The 18,645-nt window shown below is 48.2% G+C and overlaps 1 protein-coding gene across 3 annotated transcripts in view; it reads left to right on the forward strand.

Annotated features, from left to right (window-relative positions):
• The window catches only part of Runx1 (RUNX family transcription factor 1), a 223,951-nt gene that overhangs the window by 123,529 nt on the left and 81,777 nt on the right, over positions 1-18,645 (forward strand). For 2 of the 3 annotated variants that reach the window (XM_048422959.3, XM_048422961.3), the window contains exon 3: positions 12,323-12,576. In XM_048422959.3, coding sequence (XP_048278916.1) covers positions 12,323-12,576 — 254 coding nt within the window. Of the gene's footprint in view, positions 1-10,694; positions 12,577-18,645 lie in introns of those variants that run through there. The other variant, XM_087899101.1, reaches the window with a different exon arrangement.

The following is an 18,645-nucleotide window of genomic DNA, read 5'->3' on the forward strand; positions in this document are numbered from 1 at the left end:
TCTGAAGGGTCAAGCAGTGGTGATAAGATCGATTATGTATACATTACATTTCCGCCTCATCTTCTGGAGCGTGTATACAGTGAGCCAAGGCTGTGTGAGACCCTGTCTAAAAGAATGAGAAGAGGATGAGGGAAAGGAAGCAGAAGGAAGAATGGAGGAGAGAGAGAGAGGCAAGAGAGAGCAAGCAGACAACTTGTCAGGATTGTCTTAAGAAATGTGCTTGACAGTATTACAATATGGACCATTGTGCAGCTTGGTCTCTGGTTACAACAGCCCCCTCAAAACTGCATGAGTTCAAGACTAGCCAGTTACTGAATCTTACTTCCCTCATTTGAAGGACAAAGGGGTGATTGTGACTAAGAACATACATACTCAGTGTGGGCCAGATAGAGCGGTGTGACTTTGCGGCTTTGCGAACGAGGACGAGGGATGGATGCAAATGTATGCTATCACAGCTACTGCAGGAGCTCAGGCTGCTGCAATCCAATTCTGTAGACCTGGGGTGAATACGGGGAAGGTTCTGGAGGCTGGCAAATTAGAGTGGGGTGCTAGCAGGATTAGGATTGGGGGAGGGATCTCTTTATGGCTTAGATGTCTTCATGTGACATAGAGAGGGAGGAAGGGAAGAAAGGAAGGAAGAGAGAAAAAAGAGAGAATGGGAGAGGGAGAGAGAGAGAGAGAGAGAGAAACTTACTTTGGGGACAGAGTCTCACTTTGAAGTCCTATCTAGCCTGGACCGTGTAGACCATACTGGCCTCAACTTCAGAGATATACCTACTTCTTCCTCCCAAGGACAGGTGGGTCTGTCCTGGAATAGCAGGACAGCTAGGGCTGTTACACAGAGAAAACAAACAAGCAACAAACAAAAACAAACCATTTCAGTAGTCTGTCGAAAGGGCTATGCCGGTCACAGCTTTGGCTGGAGATCCAACAGCCTTCAGGTACCTTGTCAATTCTGGCTATGTGGGTCTTGGGCCAGAGGCCACAGTGACATCACTGGCAGCCTGTTGGAAATGAAGTTTCAGGCCTCTCCCCGGAGGTGCTATATCAGAATCTCTAGTTGATGAGAGCCCTTGGGCTTCCCAGAACATTTAGCTTTTGCAGTGGTGCCAAAAAATTCAAATGTGAGTTAGACAGTTTCTCTGGCAAGGTGTCCAAACATACAGGGGTCAAGTGTGCATGCAAAATGATCAAGGAGAGAATGTTATTGTATGGTGGCTTTGGGGGGGTCTCAATAAAAGACTCCCACTCCCAGGGACTCAGAACCAACTGTGTGGTAGACAAAGCATGGAGAATCAAAACAACCAGCTAACCCACTAGCAGAACGCTTTGGAAAGTGTAGTTTGGTGTGTGGCTTCCCACTGCTTACTCACCCAGGCACAGGCATCGCTCCCCAGCCTGTCCAGAGAACTGCAGGTCAGAATGCTAGCCTTCCACTGCTGTCCAAGCACAAGTTTAAAAGCCCAGGTTTAATGAACACCCAGTTATTAGCTCACAGTACTACAAGAACACTTGTCTCCCTGGGTTCTCCAGCAAAAGGCTGGCCAAGCTAAGCCTTACCATGAGGCTTTAGGGGGCAATGTCCCTCCGAGGTCATGCAGGTGATGCAGGTGGCTGGTAGAAGCAGTTTCACAGCTTAGAGAGTGACGGGCCCTGCTTCCTTGCTGACTGAGTGCCAGAGCCTTCTTCAACTCTGACACTGACGGCTGGCTTCTCTCCAAGAAAAAACTCAGCCATTTTTAAGTCTCCATTGTACCTACTAGGATAATCTCTGCTGGCTGACTCAAAACCAGCCGACTAACAGCCTTCACTCCATGTGAAAATCCCTCTCTTCCATGTTCCGTAGACAGCTCACACCCGCTTGTTACTGGACTAGATAATCTCGGGGGTCTGTTTTAGGACTCTCCCCATATATCTCACATCTGCTTCCTGAGTTGCTGGCTAGGTAATTGAATCTTTCACGGTAAAGGATGGATGTGGGTGTGGAAAGGGGCCAGCAACTGCACCCTGAGGAATGTTGTTCCGCGTAGAAACCTGAAGCCAGGAGAAGGTGGCCTCTCAGCAGCCCCACCCTCCATCACAGCCGAGACACCGAGTATAGTTCAAAGGTCAGGTGGCAGGCAAGGAGACCGTGATAAAGTGTGTGGGTGATCCACGAGAGAGACTCTACCTGAGCAAGAGACCTGATGGATCCCCCCATGACGAGGCCTGGGAGGGGCACTGTTAGTCCTGTGGGGTTAAGCTAAAGAGCTCACACTGGGCCCAGGGGGTGTAGACAGACAAGGTTAGCAGGAGCCTGTGAGGAGGACTCCTCTGGAGATGCTGTGGGAATCCCTCTTCAGGGGATGTCTGCAAGAAATCTGACAAGAGGTCAGAAGATGAGCTCTGGGCAGGAGCTGTTGAGATAGGGGTGGGGAGAGAAATTGTAACAAGCACAGCAAAATGGCACAGAGGAGGACGTGGCCACAAAAGGAACGAAACCAAAGGTAAGTCCACAGGTTCAAATCCAGGGACTGGGAGTAGCTACAGTGAAGGAGAGAGCAGCAAAGGCTGGCTTAACGGGCAGGAAAACACACAGGGTGAGTGTCGGTTTTCTCCTGTGTTCTCTCTCTCTCTCTCTCTCTCTCTCTCTCTCTCTCTCACATACACACACACACACACACACACACACACACACACACATCTTGACACTGGTCATTCTCTCCTGCCGTCCCACCAACTTCCTTCTCTTCTTCCCAAGCCCCGCCTCCCTCCCCTGAGTGACATTCACCCCTTTCTCTCTGCTCTGCTTCTGTGGTTCCCTCCTAAAAGGAATCCTTCCTGGTCAAGGTCACAATCATGGGCGTCTCCCTGTAGATGAAACTCAATGTCGTCTTTTGATCCTCATCCTCATGGCCACTCTGGGAACTATGGGATGCAATGTTCTTGCGCAAATGCCTGTCTTCCTATGGTATCTAAGACCTTGTTCCTTCACCTTCCTCGGGCTAGCCCCGCCCCTTGGCTTAGCCCCGCCCTCTGCTTACTTGATCTGCCCATCTTTCGTGCATGTTCTCTGGGCATTGGGAAGCTACTTCAGACATTGCACTACTGCTCGTGGGATCCTAACTCAAACACCCAAAGCTAAATCCTAGGGTCCAGCTCCAATGCGCAGAAACTGGGGCGAATGTGCTTCGCCCTCTCTCTTCCCTTCATCCCTTATTCCATTGCTCATATATTAACTCCTATCACCATGATTCCCTATCCTACAGCTGAGGTAACTCCTGGCTCCATGTCTGTCTGCTCCCAGTCACTTATACATTTTCAGTGGATTTACTTTTCTAAAATACATATTTAGATCACTCCCCCAGCTTCCATGGCTCTACGAGACACACGGCCTTCATGTTGAGGTTCAGTCATATCCAGTTGTGTGGGCTGTCCCACACTCCAGGAGCTGATCTCAAACCTACACTCCATCTCTTCTGGAATTGGCACAATGACCGGATCCACAAGTTCCTACCTTTGCTTTCTGTGATTGCCCACCCCCCCCCCCCAGGCCTTCTCCCAACGCATTGCCCCACCTCCCTAGGTGCTTCCTCTAGGGTTTGGAAAGTCTAAGACCCCACCCATGTTCTAAGAGCCAATCACATATCACCTGAATAAGGAACAAAGTTCCTTCTGAGCCCCCTGGTGGTGCTGGCCCTTTCTTCCCAGGCCCCTTTCCTGAGTTCTCTGTATTCTGCATTTGTGCTTGTCAATAGCCACGATACCCTCTTAGCTGTCTGTTATTTGTTCTCCGTCACCAAGGAGCCTTGGCTGACACATAGGGGCCCTGACAGGAAGCCTGGAAGGAAGAACACCAAATGCTTCATACTCTGGAGGAGTCTCAGAGTTGCCATTTGGAAAGACTAGAGGTCAGAAAAGACTAAAAATCCATTAACGATTTTAAAACCTCTCAACCAAATAGTCCTTGCCTGTTCATACTCTCTGGATAGGAAGAGATAGGTTGTTTGAGATTTAGGGAGTGAAGAATTTGTGAGATATTTTCTAATGAAGATAGGAGAGAGGTGAAAGATGAGATAATAAAAATTAAATTTTTCCCACTCTACCGACAGTACCTATGAAGAAACATAGCTGACCCGTACCTGTGGGCACGTGCCTGTGTGTGCCTGTGTGTGCATGTGTGTGTACAAGTGTGTGTATGCATGTGTGCATAAGTGTAGCTCATTCACATGTGTTTATGTATGTGTCTGAGTATGTTTGTGTGTACATGTGTGTGCCTTTGCATGTATGTGTGCACTAGGTGTATGTTTGTGTATGCACATGTGTATGAGCGAGTATGTGTGTGTGTGTGCTGAAGTATGAGTGTGCGTGCATGCAAGTGCGAGTATGTATGTGTGTGAATGCATGTGTGTTCGTGTCCAAAGGCAAGTTTCCAAATCTCCCATAGGGGAAGCTTCTCGTCTGTAAAGTGGGAGTGATGGTGGCGTTCCAAGGATTAACCTGGGCAACTGTATAATCACTGCCTGGCATATGAAAGCATGCAGTGAGAAAGGAAGGAAGAGCAGGGTAGACAAAGCAGCCTATTCAGCTCTTACTTGTGAGTATGCAGCCCCTGGTCTCTCCCTGCTCCAGGGTGGGCACACAGCCCCTGGTCTCTCCCTGCTCCAGGGTGGGCACACGGTCCCTGCTCCAGGGTGGGCACACAGTCCCTGCTCCAGGGTGGGCACACAGCCCCTGGTCTCTCCCTGCTCCAGGGTGGGCACGCAGCCCTGTTCTCTCCCTGCTCCAGGGTGGGCACGCAGCCTCTGCTCTCTCTCTGCTCTAGGGTGCCTAGTCTCTCCCTGCTCCAGGATAGCCCCTTACCTAGCTCCTAGGGTTGGAAGATCCCTCCACAGTTCATCAGGTCTGCCTTTACCTGTGCACACAGCTCACTTCTTCCCTGAGGTCAACTGACGTCCCTCTGTTCTCAAGGAAGTTCTTAGCCATAACACACAGACCTCTCAAAACACAGTCACGTGTGCCGTGGTTGTCAGAATAAAAAGAACTATGGCTTTTCTCTAAGAATGTTGAAGTATTGAGTGGATACACAAGCAGCTGCTTTCTAGCCTGCCTTCCCAGCACCTCAGCCTGACATGGGAGAGTGTCTCCTGCCTCCTGAGAACATTCAGGAGTTTTGTTCCACTAAGTCTCTGGAATAAATCTACCTGGCCTGGTTGGTCTTGCTGTGTGGCTCTCTTGGGCCCAATCCTTGCCTGTTATAACCGAGTTTGCTTTAACTTCAAGTTTCATTTGTTATTTCTTACCTTATCAATAATAATTAGTGCAAATTATTCTTCTTGTAAACTATGTTCTTTTAAAATCATTTTAAAGATGCTCCTTGGAGGCCATACACCTTTAAGTCACTCAATCTTTCATTACAGGACAGTCCTGTGGAAGCCTTTTATTTTATTTGCTCTCTTTTGCTTTGGCAGAATTATATGACCAGTGAGGTGAGGATCTTGTCCTCTTGCCTATTTAAACAGCGTCTGGAAATCTGTAATAATTAGCTCTGTTCTTTGCAACATTGTTGCTAAACCATCTTACACTGTTGTAGAGTAGAGCTTCTCAGATCCTAAGGCTTTGTAACCATCTGCCTCTCCTGTCACTTGGTGCTGACCATTGTCAGTGTGCAGGGCTAAGGGGTAATTTCCAGCTCACACTAAGTGTGAATAAGGAAGGGAAAGAGCAGGTCCGCAGGACGTTCTCAGTGGGCTTCCCTGTCCCTAGATGCAGCAGAATACAGAAAATGCTTCATCCTGGGAAATTAGCATATGACAATGATTCACAACAATATTTAATGCTGTGTCATTTCAAGAACAAATGGTTTCAATGTAAACAAACTTCTCTCCTAACAGCAAAGGGCAGGGAAGCCAGAGAGGGGAGAATGCTGCTGAAAAATCCTTTCACTGGAGGGAAGAAGCAGTTGGAACACGGAAGCACCAGCTTGCTTCTTTTTTTAAAAAATGTATTCCAAATTGTTTATTCAGATAAACACTTGCTTTGAGGAAATCAATTGCTCTCAATGATTTTTACCTCTTAATCTTAGCCTCTGCCGTGTTACTGATTTTAAAACATTTTTGTATTAAGCAGGGATTTGGTTTTAATCTCACCTGGAGTTCTGAGTCATCCCCAAAGCTTTAGTAAATAATTCCCATGTGTTCATGCATACAGCTGAAAAAGGGAGGCTTTTCTACGACACAGAAAGTCAGCATTTTGAATCCAGCACAGGCAAAAAACACATAAAACCGCATGCTAGACAGATCACAGTTTGCTCATTTGCTGATTTACTACTATTTTATCTTTGTGCCAAATATGCTGGATTTATTTGGACCATGATATAAAATCCCCAATGCTAAAAACCATGGTAAGCAATAAAATAGGAAAAACATTTCAGTAGCCATTCTGCTTTCTAAACTTGGCATGTATTGTAATTAGAATAAAAATTCAGTAATTTTCAATTTATTTGTGGCACCATTTTTATTTTCTTAATGCTTATTATTTCAGAGTTTATACATGCAGTGATTCCTTCTAGAGATGCTCATGCTATGTTAGGTTCCAAAATATACTTTTAAATGACATATATATTCATATATGTATATATATATGATTTTCTATTGATGTGTTTCTATATATAATTTATGATATCATTTTGCCAAATAATTAAAGCTTTTTTGCTGATTCAAATATACTTAAAAGGAGCTATCCATATTGTAGCTGTCATACCACATAAAATACCCCAATGAAATCTTAAATGATACCTTCAGCTCTATGGCGTTCACCATTTACACATTCTGCTGTTATTAAATGACTGTGTGACTCTCTGAAAAAATATGGCTTGGCTTCTATCAGTTATGACAGAGTTTATTACATTTGCTAGAGCAATGGTGATGCAAAACTTTTATGAGGGTAAAATGTTTACTAAGCACCCTGAATTTTGTGGGGGGAAAAGAGAGAGATTTTTCAGTTTGCTCTTTGTAAGGTTCACAAAGGGTTTCCCAAGTTAGAGTTAAAGAATAGCACACTCTCCACAGCACCCCACAGAAAGATCCGGAGAGTTTGCGGTGCAAGCATTCAAGGGTTTGTTTGGTCCTTTTAGCAAACCAAAGTGAAAAGTGAACCAATCCCACAGGTGCTTCAGGCGGGAGGAAAGGTAATGAAGTTCCAGAGCGGAAGCCAGACTGTATGGACAACAGGTCGCAGGTTTACATCCATTGCCCGTCTCCAGAACTGCTCCATACCTGTGCACGTATCGGTGCAGCAAGCAAGTCTGCACAGATGCAGTGTTCTCCAATTTAAAAAAAAAAAAAAACGAGAAAGAAAGGGAAGGAGAGAGGCAGGGAAGGAAGGAGCGAGGGAGGGAGGGAAGAAGGGAAGAGAAATAATAATAACTATCCCTTCAGAGCTATTACACGTTTAGAATCTGATTTGGACAATAAAGTATTACAATGGAAGGGTATTTAGATTTAAGAAAATTGTTAAGTACATCTTATTTTGGAGATGATTTTATAGAACAAACACGCAAAATCTTAGATTTTCTGCAACCACTTACAGTTAGCAAATCACGCAAAGATATAGAAAAAAATAAGTCAAAGAACTGCTCTGTTCTCCATTGAAATGGTTGCTTCCCACTAAACCAAATATTACTTGTGAGATTCGCTGTAGAACTTGCACTCCTGTTGTGGACACCTTTAAAGTCCCCCGTGCAACAAACCGGTTAGACTGTGGCACAGTAGCAGTTTAAACAAATCTGCCCCTTGCCTTTTTTTAGCATGTAAATTTTAGTGTTGCTCTAGGGGGAAGCCTGGAAGTGAAAGTTGTAAACCCGTCCTTTAGCTCTTGGTGAGGCAAGCCGGGGAAGTGCTCATGGTCGCTGCAACAGGCGCTCTGAGTGGGAAGGAATTCCTCCTTTCCCTCCTCTCTTCAGGTCGGCAGAACTTCTCCCGGGACCGAAGTACTCTAGGCGCCCGCCCGGAGGTTGTGTCCCAGCTGCGCGCTGGCAGATCGCTGTTCCTCCGTAAGGAGAGGGTTCTGGTTTGGTTTATTTCTGGTTTTCACGTGCGCGCCCAGAGGCGCAGTGACAGCCTGCACCGGTCCAGGGATGCCCGAGGCCGGGTTTGGAAGCTTTCATTGCTGTATCAGGGTCGTCGGGTTCGAACTTAGTTAACTCAGCTGTCCTGACCTTGAAACCTAAACTAGGTGCACGTGTTCTGTGTTACTTTAAATACACAGCCTTGACTTCTGCCAGAGAGACAACCCGAAACCCCAGGCAGGGTTTGGGGGTTTGAAGCAGGAGGCCTGACTCGGCCGCGTCTCCTTTAACCCTTTCGAAGGGCAGATTACCCCTCTTTCCCTGGAGTCAAGGTTGTTGTCCCGGCCACAATCCCTGTCTCTGTCTGTCCCTGGGGATGCGCCTGCCTGTGGCCCCAGGAGCACTAGATCTGAAGTAGCTTCTTAGAAAACGCATTTGGAGGGAGTCTAGCTTCCACTGGCCACAAACTCTCCAGTAGAGCCGGCACTTCCCAGTAGAGCTCTGGACCCTAGGAAGCAGTGGCCCCAGCCAGAGCCTGGGCTGCTGGGCGGTGACAGACTGCAACAGCAAGCATCACGCAGGCAAGGTGGGGTGTTAGGGAGCATTTAGGGAATCGACTCCTGCAGTGGAACTTCTTTGAAAATAATTTTAAAAGCACAGGGAATGTTTGTCTTCCCAAAGTTTGGGACCCCCCCCCCCCGAAAACCCACGGGAAATACTGAGCTTGCCCGTCCCGGCACGATCCTAGTGCTGAAGAGGAGAGGATCCCTTGGGGAAGTGCAGAAGGCTAGGGAATACGAGGCCACTTGCGCTTTTGCCGGTGCTCGCTGCACACCTGGAGAGCTCACGGTCTGAACCAGCGTCAGGCAGAACTCAGGCAAAGAAGTTTCAAAGGGAAGAGACCCTGGGGAAGATTCCCACGCAGGCTGACCCGGCTACCACCTCTGAGCAATGGAGGCGCTCTGGTGTGTTCTGCTGGCCACTTGTTAACGTTTGTTTCCCTCCCCCCATCACCCCCCACACACACACACACACCAGGGCCTCCAAGGTGGGACAGATCCCCGCGCCGCCCTCCCGCCAGGGCGTGCCCAGTGCCCAGTTCAGCTTCTCAGGCCGCGGAACAAGGGCTGCTGCTGCCCCCTGGCGTCCGCTCTGAGCCCCGCGTGTCCCCGAAAGGCCTGCCCAGTGTTCCACGCTACCAGCTTTCACCCGCCTGGGGCAAGAGAAGCGGCCCTAAAGCCCTGACCAGGCCTCCGTGCCACGGCCTCTTCCTCCTCCGCTGAGCCCAGGCCGCGTGTATGCGTGAGAAGGACACACGCAGGAACCAGCCAGAGCACAGAATGGAAGTGAAGGGTTCGGTCAGATGGGGAGAGTAACGGGTTCCATGGACTGGGTGGTGAGAAGTCCCGGAGGAAGCCAGGCCCAGGAGAACTAAGAGACCCACGGAAGGCACAGGCCAGCTACACCGGACAGCAGTGGGCCGCTCACCAGCAGGACCAAGACCCTTAAAGCTCCGCGAAAATGCCCTCGGCGCCACGGGGACGGACATGGGCGGGGGGGGGGGAGGGGGAATGTGCCCTCACAGTGCGCAGGAGCGCAAGAGCAGTGGGCTCAGCGTCTGGAGGAAAGCTCCGACCTTCCCCGGGAGCTCGAGAGTGGATGAGGGCTCCGGCGATCGTGTTCCCCCCCCCCACCCGCGCCCCGATGCTTTCAACTTTCTTTGCAATCTAGGGTTCTTTGAGGCCTTGGTTAGAAAACTAACTCCTCTTTAGCCGCTGCGCACACTCAGAACTCGGCGCGCCGCGTAATCAAGCCGCAGCCCAGCCTCAGAGAAAAGACACTAAATAAAGCAGCAGCTCAACCAAGGAGAGGAAGCTTAAAACCCAAAACTCCTGCGGTGAAGCAGCGACCGATACTATTTAAATAACTTGGTGCCACTTCTCCTGAGCTGCTCGCCAAGCCTGGGGAGGCGCTCAGAGCCTCTCCCACCCGGCCACCAACTCTCCGGCCCTCTTGCGGCCGAATCCCACCCTGTCCTGCCGGGACTGGGAGGCTTGGCCCAAGGACTGCAGTGAACGACTGGCTGGGGACCGTTCTGGGACGCCCGCCCCGGTTCCCAGAGCCTCGCGATGGCAACTAGGAGTCCAGGGCTCGCAGGGCGTCTCCTTCCCGCTGGCCTTCAGGCCTCGGGCTTCTCCGGGCACGGCTTATGGTTCCCACGTCCGACCCGCGTTTTGATTCCTGTTTCAGGGTCTCCGGGACCTCGGCCGCCGGTTGCGCCACTGCGCCCTGCAAACCCACCCAGAGCGTGGCTGCCCCGTGCGTGGCTGCCGGGAGTGGGGTCTGCACCCGGGCCGGGCTTCGGACAAGCGTGGCAGCGTGTGCATGTGTGCGTGCGTGGGTCGGCGTGGGTGCCGGAGCAAGGGGCGGTAGGGGCTGCCACCAAGTCCGGGCCAGGGCTGCTTACAGTAGCGCGCGGGGGCGCGCGGGCCAATTCCAGGAGCGCGGCGGCGGGCCGCGCCCAGCCTGATACCGGAAAGGCCTGTGATTGGGCGCCGCTCGCCCCTATGCAAACGAGCTGAGGGAATGGAATTCCTCCGGCCGGCCTTACTGTAAAAGCACGTTCATTTCCAGGCACTCTCATTCATAGAGCCAGCGGGCGCGGGCGGGCAGGACGGGCGCCCCGCGGCCGGACCCAGCCAGGGCACCACGCTGCCCGGCCCTGCGGCTGCCACTTCCATCCTGAGCTCCCGGGGACGCAAGGAAGTCCCCCTTTGCGGCTCCTCCTCGATCTGCTCTGCGTTGGACCTTTTCCTTTCCTTTTTTCTTTTCTTTTTTTTTTCTTTTAATTTTATTTTTCCTTTCTCACTTTTGAATGAACTGGCTTCTGGGGTCGGATGTTTTAACTTCTCTCCAGGCTGTGAACTTTTTTCCGATTGTTTCTTTTGACAACCGCGGGAGAAAGTGTTCGGAGTTCCAGGAGAGCCGTGAAGTTGCGTGTGCGTGGCAGGGTGCGTGGGAGTGAGCGCGAGCGCCTGTAACTCGAGCCTCCTGGTCTGCGGCGCTTCCTCCCCGGCCCGCTCCACCTGCTGCGGTTACACGGTGCTCACTCGCTCGTGGGTATTTGTGCGCCCCAGCAGAAAAACCAGCCAGCCAGCGCCGGGCGAAGTTGGAGGAAGATCATCTTGCTACTGCCAGAGTCTGAGCTGACTCACTCAACCAATGTAGACAGTGGCTGGCTTCCGAAGAGTGCGCGTCTGCCGGTGGGACCCAACCAACTTCGGCTCAACTCCCACCAAACCACAGGATCAGCCACAAACTTAACCAACGTTCCCAAACCCGAGTCCTCAGATGTGGGAAGCGCTAGCTTGAGCGTCGTCTAGTTTGCTTTTTTCCCCCTCCCGATTAGATAGAGGTTGTTGTAAAACTAAACTCTCTGCACTGACCATTTGTCCGGAATTTATTGAGAGAATAACGACAAGTGATTCTACGCCAGCCTATCAACTACTGAAGCTGATTTTCAAGGCTACTTTAAAGAAAAAAAAAAAAAGACTTCAGCGAACATTAATGGATTTCTGTTGTGTTTAAATTCTCTACAGATTGTATTGTAAATATTTTATGAAGTAGATCATATGTATATATTTATATATACGAGCACATACATTACTAGCACAATCTTTTAATGTTGCAGCTCCTGCTTTTGAGAACCGAATTGAGTTTTTACGATAAGAGGGGCTCCCTGTTTGGAAGACACTCCTAAGTTTCGTATTTCTTTGGGACTTTAAACAAAACTGACCTGCGAGAAAGAAAAGCAAACTGACAGGCAATTACCTGCTGGGACTTCCAAATCTAGTTTTTGCTGGTCATTTTGTTGTTATTGTTGTTGTTCTGCGCATAAATATTTTAGGACGTGTTCGGGAATTTTGTCTCCGGGACCGTTTGTAATAGCCAAAGACTGAACTTCAACTCTGAAAGCGAGGCTCCTTTGGGCATCCGTCTTTGGATTCTGGTTGCCCACTCTTTAATGCACTAATCGGCCAGTTGTTAGCCCTGCTTGGGTGAGGCCGATCCGACTAACTAGAACTCAGTACAGGACTGTTGGTAATTTAGCCTCCCTCCTCCCCCACCACCCTCCGGCAGTAATAAAGGTTCCTGAACTTGTATGTTGGTATCCCGGGAGCTGCTTGAAGAAGACCCGAGCCCGTGTTGCCGTCTAGTAGGAGCTGTTTTCAGGGTCCTTACTCAATCGGCTTGTTGTGATGCGTATCCCCGTAGATGCCAGCACGAGCCGCCGCTTCACGCCGCCTTCCACCGCGCTGAGCCCCGGCAAGATGAGCGAGGCGCTGCCGCTGGGCGCCCCGGACAGCGGCGCCGCCCTGGCCAGCAAACTGAGAAGCGGCGACCGCAGCATGGTAGAGGTACTAGCTGACCACCCGGGAGAGCTGGTGCGCACCGACAGCCCCAACTTCCTCTGTTCCGTGCTACCCACTCACTGGCGCTGCAACAAGACCCTACCCATCGCTTTCAAGGTACTCCGGCCTGGAGAGGGTGGTGGGAGGCTTGGGAGAAGGCCGGCCAAGGTTCGGAGTGAGCCTAGAGGGCAGAGGCCGAGCTGTAACTAGAGACCTGTGCTGCCTGTGGAAGCCTCTGGTCCTTCTCACTGAGTTTGGGATGTGGGGATGCTGCGTTGCCTTGGCGACCCTTGGGAGGGACCCACCTTAGCAAGCCTCAGAGACATCCAAGAGGGTTTTGCTGTTGGTGGTGGTGTTTGTTTTTTAAAGTCAAGATATCCCAGAACATCTACCATCTACTTTTGCTATAAACTAAGAAAAGTTAAAACCTTGGAGGTGACAAATTCGTCTTCATTCGTAGGCTTCCCGGACCTCCGGATGAACACCCAGACAGTTTTGTCTCTCAACTTCTCAAATGAATGCGAGGGGGGGGGGGGGGGGGAGAGAGAGAGAGAGAGAGAGAGAGAGAGAGAGAGAGAGAGAGAGAGAGAGAGAGAGAGAGAGAAACTTTAATACCTTCCGGTCAGTAAAAATAAACCAACAAGGGAAAGCGCCAGGGGAACCCCCCCTCCCCAGCGCGCCTTTTTTTTTTAACTGCCCTATAGGAATCAGAATGTCCAAAGTCCACTGCAGGCGTAGTTAAGTTTGCCAAAGTTCCAAGGTGTTTTTCGAGCCTGTAACCTGCTCCTGCCAGAAGCCTCCAGTAGCAAATCCTGTTGCTTTCTCTGGAACCCTCCAGAAAATTAAGCCCGGGGCAAGAAAGGTGCTGGGGTGTCTTCCCATCACCTGGAAAGGTCCAGTTCGGCGGCTTTTCTGTTAGAGGAGGGGGCAGTGTAGACCTGGCAGCTTCAGATGGGCAGCTCACTTCGATTCGGGTCAATTTTCACTCTGATCTTGCCCTAGCTTTGAGTTGCTTCTAAACCTTGGCCTTCAGAAGCTACGTATAAACAACCCCGGGCGTTTTTAAAACAACTATCCTGCTACTCTGGCAGGGCGCTTGAGGAATTTAAATTCTCTTCTTTGGTCTTCTTCGGTGGTAGATTTTAAAGGGTAGAGCTGAAAATCACACCCGCTGTGTCGGGTCCTGTTCTTTTAAAAGGCTGATAAAGGAGGAATAGCCAAGCTGGATTTGTGTGTGTGTGTGGTGGGGGGAGGGTAGATGAAGAACTGACCCCTTTAGGAGGGAAATTAATTAAGGGAAATTAATTAAGTTCCAGGCCTCAGCTGGACCTTGATTTATTTTCAAGGAATAATACTAACTTTTTTTTAAAGTGCTGTCCAAATTCTTTTTTTAGTGCTAAAATTACCATCCATATTTTCAAAATCACAGAAGCAGATTTCACAATCTCCTCTGTCTATAGAATTGCCTCTTTCACTGGTTTTTGAAAGCAGTTTTTTAAAGGGTGGGAGTAGAACTGAGGGTTAGATGGCAGACGGGCGCTTGGCTTTCCTTCCTTTCAGTTATTTGGAAAGCCATCCCAATTCTTTCAGAAAAACATTGGTAGATGATGGTGTCTTCTGCTCACCGTGAGAGGGAACTTGAGTGGGCTCAGCCCCGAGGTCACTGTCAGCAGAGAGAAATCAAGCTTTTTGTAGTCAACAAAGGGACCATTTAAGGTAGGTTTTCCTGCAGAGCAGAATTAAAGGACTTCCTTAGGGGTGGACTCAGAGTTTTTCTCGAGGTGCTTTTTTTTTCTTTTACTGTGAGGGACCCCAGTTTATCAAGACACTAAATGATTGATTTTTTAAAAATTGTCTTCAGAGTTGAAGCAATGAAAACTTCTGAGCTTGCTACCACATGGAAGTGTTTATTTTCTTTCAAAAGAATGAAAGACCATACATACTGCTTTTAGAAACCGCGGAAAATTCCTTTTAGCAAAAATAATCACAGCCATAGAGGCTCCGTTTTATAAATGATTTTGGAAAACCCACTTCTAAAAGAATCTCGGTTTGTTTTCCTGAGTGACAGCCGGTAGCCATGACAAAGGTCAAGGTGGGATCCAGCATAGCTCATGTGTAAGGTTCAAGTGGGTCTCTTGGGAGCGCTTGTGGGGAAGGCCAGGGCAGCAGAAAAATCAGACCACTCGGTTAATGTCTGTCAGCACTGGTCCCACAGAGAAGGCCCCTCTGGAGCTCCGGTAGATAGGGGCTTCAGAGGCAGAGGAGATGTACAGGTTGGATTTAAGGGGAAGCTGGACTTCAAAATAGAGCAGCATCCTAGCTTCATTTTCTCCCTGGCCCCTGTGTGTGCCAGCCTCTACCAAATGCCCTGAAACAGCTCTCACCCAAAATGTTTCTCTACGTTTGGGATTTAAATTACATCTCAGGAGTCTCTTTAGTGGTTAATCCTGTAGGAATTATCTTATTCCCCATGATAAAAACCAGATTACATGAAGCTGTGATGGAGTCCATCCCCAGAGAATAACATCTTCGAGACGCTTCTGGAATTTTGTTAAATCCTCCGCTTTAATCTTCAGAATTATCAAGAGATTTAAATTCATGAATTCTCTTGAAAATAGATTTAAATTGTCCTAACTGGTTTTCCCACCTATCCTCCGCCCCTCTCTGCTCCTACAGGAGAAACCCTTCACAGATGAGAAATTGTGAAGTCTGCTACATGCTATGCTGTATTGGCAGAAGCAGCAACAAAGTTGTTTAGGTGACTTGCAGCCGCTTTTGCAACACTGTAGCAGAGTGGTGTGTTTAGGCCCTGGCACACAGGGGATAAGCATGCCTTCAAAAGGGAGTTCCAAATCCCTGGCTGCCGCAGGATGAAATATGTTTTTTATTTTGGGGGGAAAAAAAGGAACAAATAATTTTCTGGCAGGAAGATTCACGGTCTCTAGCTACGCGTTAAATGCCATCTCAGGTGAACTCTGTGTTCTGCTCGGCAGCCCACTCTGAAACTCTGGAAGATTAAGAAATTTGTAGTAAATGAATTGTAGCTGCAATTTCAACCTATAAAGTTGTTGGAAAATGCCAGTTTCCGATTATGAACAGGCTAGCCAAGAAAAGGGCTGGGAGGTCCTTATAGCATAGAAGAGAGCTGATATTTTGCCCAACTTCCTGATACTTGGAGAACAGAGAAGTTCAACAAAGTATGAGCTATCTTTGGCCAGCAAGTCCCTTCTTGTCTGTTTGGTCTGTGCTAACTGTAAATGTTTGTCTTCCCTACCTATTGTTTATAACTTTTTATTGCAGACGCTGCTTTTTATTTCTGTTTGGAGTTAGATTTTTTTTCCCATTCTTTTTATATCACCTCTCATGGACAGAATCTGTATCAAATTGGAAGACATCTTAGTTTTAAATCTAAAAAGAAAAAAAGAAGTTAGCCTAGTCTAAGTCTGCATGTCACTGGATGAAATAGAGTGTTAAATGTTCCTGGATTTAATTTGTCTCCTTCCCTCCCCACCAAAACTCTTGGGGGATAAATCAAAAAGACAAAGTAGTAATAACTGAGTTCCTGGATGCCCCCTTCCCACATCCTTTGAAAATGGGAGTGATGAAATTTAAACTCCTGATTTTTAGACTTTTGAATTCCAACATCAGCAACCTTTTCTTAGTCAGGCACCATGGCCCTTCCGTGCTGTCTGCATCTCTCCGTGAGGGCCTCCTGGGTTGACCCCCCACTAATGTGGTAAACTGAGGCACGCTGAGACACAACAGGAGGAGGGCCATGACTCAGCATGCCTTTGGGCACTTATGGAACAGGATATTTATTTTAATTTCTTAAGAAATATGGGCCCCAACAGTAAGGCATTCCGTTTGAAAGCCCAATTGTCAACCCAGTACCCCGATGCCCAGCGGGAATAGAGTTGAACTAAAAAAGCCTACATCTCCACAGTCAGATGAGGCTGAGGAAGTGAAGTGTCTTTGTGAGAACATTTCAACACTGTGAGCTAATGGTGCAGGGAGAAGTGAAAATAATAAAAAAAGAAAAGAAAAAGAAATGGGGGAAGATAAAGAGAATAAAAACAGCAGAACTGAGAGGAGCAGAGTTTTGTAGGAGCAGAAAGAAAGGCTAATAACGATCAATTAACTGATCAGGGAGATTTATTGCAATGATGGTCTGTGAAACAAAAGAGTTGTCATATTACCAATCTTAATTAAAGGTCATCAAACACTTGCGGTGGGATATAAAGATCTAATTACAGACGACTTAGAGGATAGGTGTTTTAAAGTCTGCTTGAAGAAAGCATGTCCAACAATTGGAATGTAAGGGTTAAAAACAGAGGCAAGAGGTTCCATCCTTGTCTCACAAAGCAAGCTGGTTAAGACAGATAAAATTAAAGAGCTAACAAGATACTTACCCAATACCCGGAGCAGAGTGTCCTGGTGATGTCCTAGGTTCTGTCCGTCCACTTCTCCGGACAGCTGGGGTCATTTCCTGGCATGTTCTTTAGAGCCCAGGAGGATAGAGCAGCCATAATGAGTAAAAATCACCCGGATAGTCATCTGCAGGACCGCGGACAGCTAAGGGGGCATGACTAAGCACACAGAGAGAACGGCAAGCAAAGGGACTGGACATCGATACCAGATTAGTGAATCTGTGGCATCCTTATTTACATACATACAGACAGAAATATTCCTCTAATAAATTATGCAGCAACTAGTATGCAAAAAATAACTGAAAAGGAAAGCAACAGCATATTGAGAAGTGCTCGCTGCTGCCAGCTCGAGGGCACCTGCCTAAGGATGTCCATGTGACCAGGATAAATAACAACACTTTCGCTACGGACTGACAGTGTAGATCGGAAATGATTAGGGGGAAAAAACTGAACTTGAGGCATTTTGATTTGAATTTTATGGACCACTTTGAAATTGGAACACACAAATGTGAGCTTGTAATCGCTGCTGAAGCCAAAGGATGCCAGACTTGGTGGTGTACACCTGTAACCCTGGCCTCACAAGGAAGACAAGAGGATTGTGAGTTCAAGTCCGCTCTAGGCCATCTAGTGAGACCCTCGCTCTAAAACAAAATAAAATGAATCAAATAGCAGCCACACGATGGATAATATTTCGTGAAGTATTTTCAAGACATGTATTTCAGAGTATTTTCGTTTAAAATTGGTGCCTTTATTGGTTTTATGGTTATGAAATATGTTTAACTACCAATTGTCTTCAAAATATAACAGCCCTTTCCTACTCAGCGACAGTAACAGGATCCCTCGGAACACAGTACATGTTTGGGGCTCACAGGTGTGAAAATGCAGCCTGGTTTCACATTTGGTTTGAGGAGACTAACTAAATTGGAACCCCCTTTGTTCTGAAGTTGTCCCCTTTGTAATCAATAATAAATAAATGGCACATTTCTGGATTGTCTCCTAGACCACTGCTAGTGAGAATCCAATAGAAGCAGAAGAGGTGCCAGAGATCAGCCACAAGTGGTCAGGTTAAGTCCCTCTGGAGTCCCTGGAAGCTGCCCGTGTAGGGACACATCCTGTAACCCAGACCCTCGCAGGGCAGATCAGGGTTCAAGGCCATCCCTTAGACAAAGAGCTTGAGGTCACCCTGGGCTACATGAGACCCTGTCTTGGCAAAAATAGAATAAAATCAGTAGCAAAAGTCAACTTTAAGTTTAACAGAACTAAATGTAAATTGCTAAGTCTAGGCCCTGTTAGACACACCAGTGAAGGTCCGAGCGGGTAAATGATGGGGTTGGAGAGACAGGTCGGTAGGTCTGTTGCAGGGGATCGGCTCACCCCAGCGCCTAGATCAGGTGACTCACATCCGCCTACGATTCCACTTCCAGGGTGTGCTGACGCCTCTGCCCTCCAGTGGCACTACACATATACACACATACAATTAATTCAAAATAATAAATCTTTTTTAAAAGGAGGATTAGATAATAAACTACAATCTGTCTTTCAAACATGAGGTCGTTAGAGATGACTACATTGACAAGAAGCAGCATCTTCTCAGAGTCCCTGTCCTCTTTTGTCTTCCTCCCCCCCCCCCCCCCCCCCCCCCCCCCCGCTGTGTTGTGTGACCTCAATGGCTTTACTGTTTCAATTCATCCCCGCCTTTCTCATCTCCGTCTACACGTTGTGGAATTAACAGACAGCTTTTCTGTTATCGTGCAAATTA

Source organism: Myodes glareolus, chromosome 2 (genome assembly GCF_982192425.1).
Source record: "Myodes glareolus chromosome 2, mMyoGla1.1, whole genome shotgun sequence".
NCBI classification, from domain to species: domain Eukaryota; kingdom Metazoa; phylum Chordata; class Mammalia; order Rodentia; family Cricetidae; genus Myodes; species Myodes glareolus.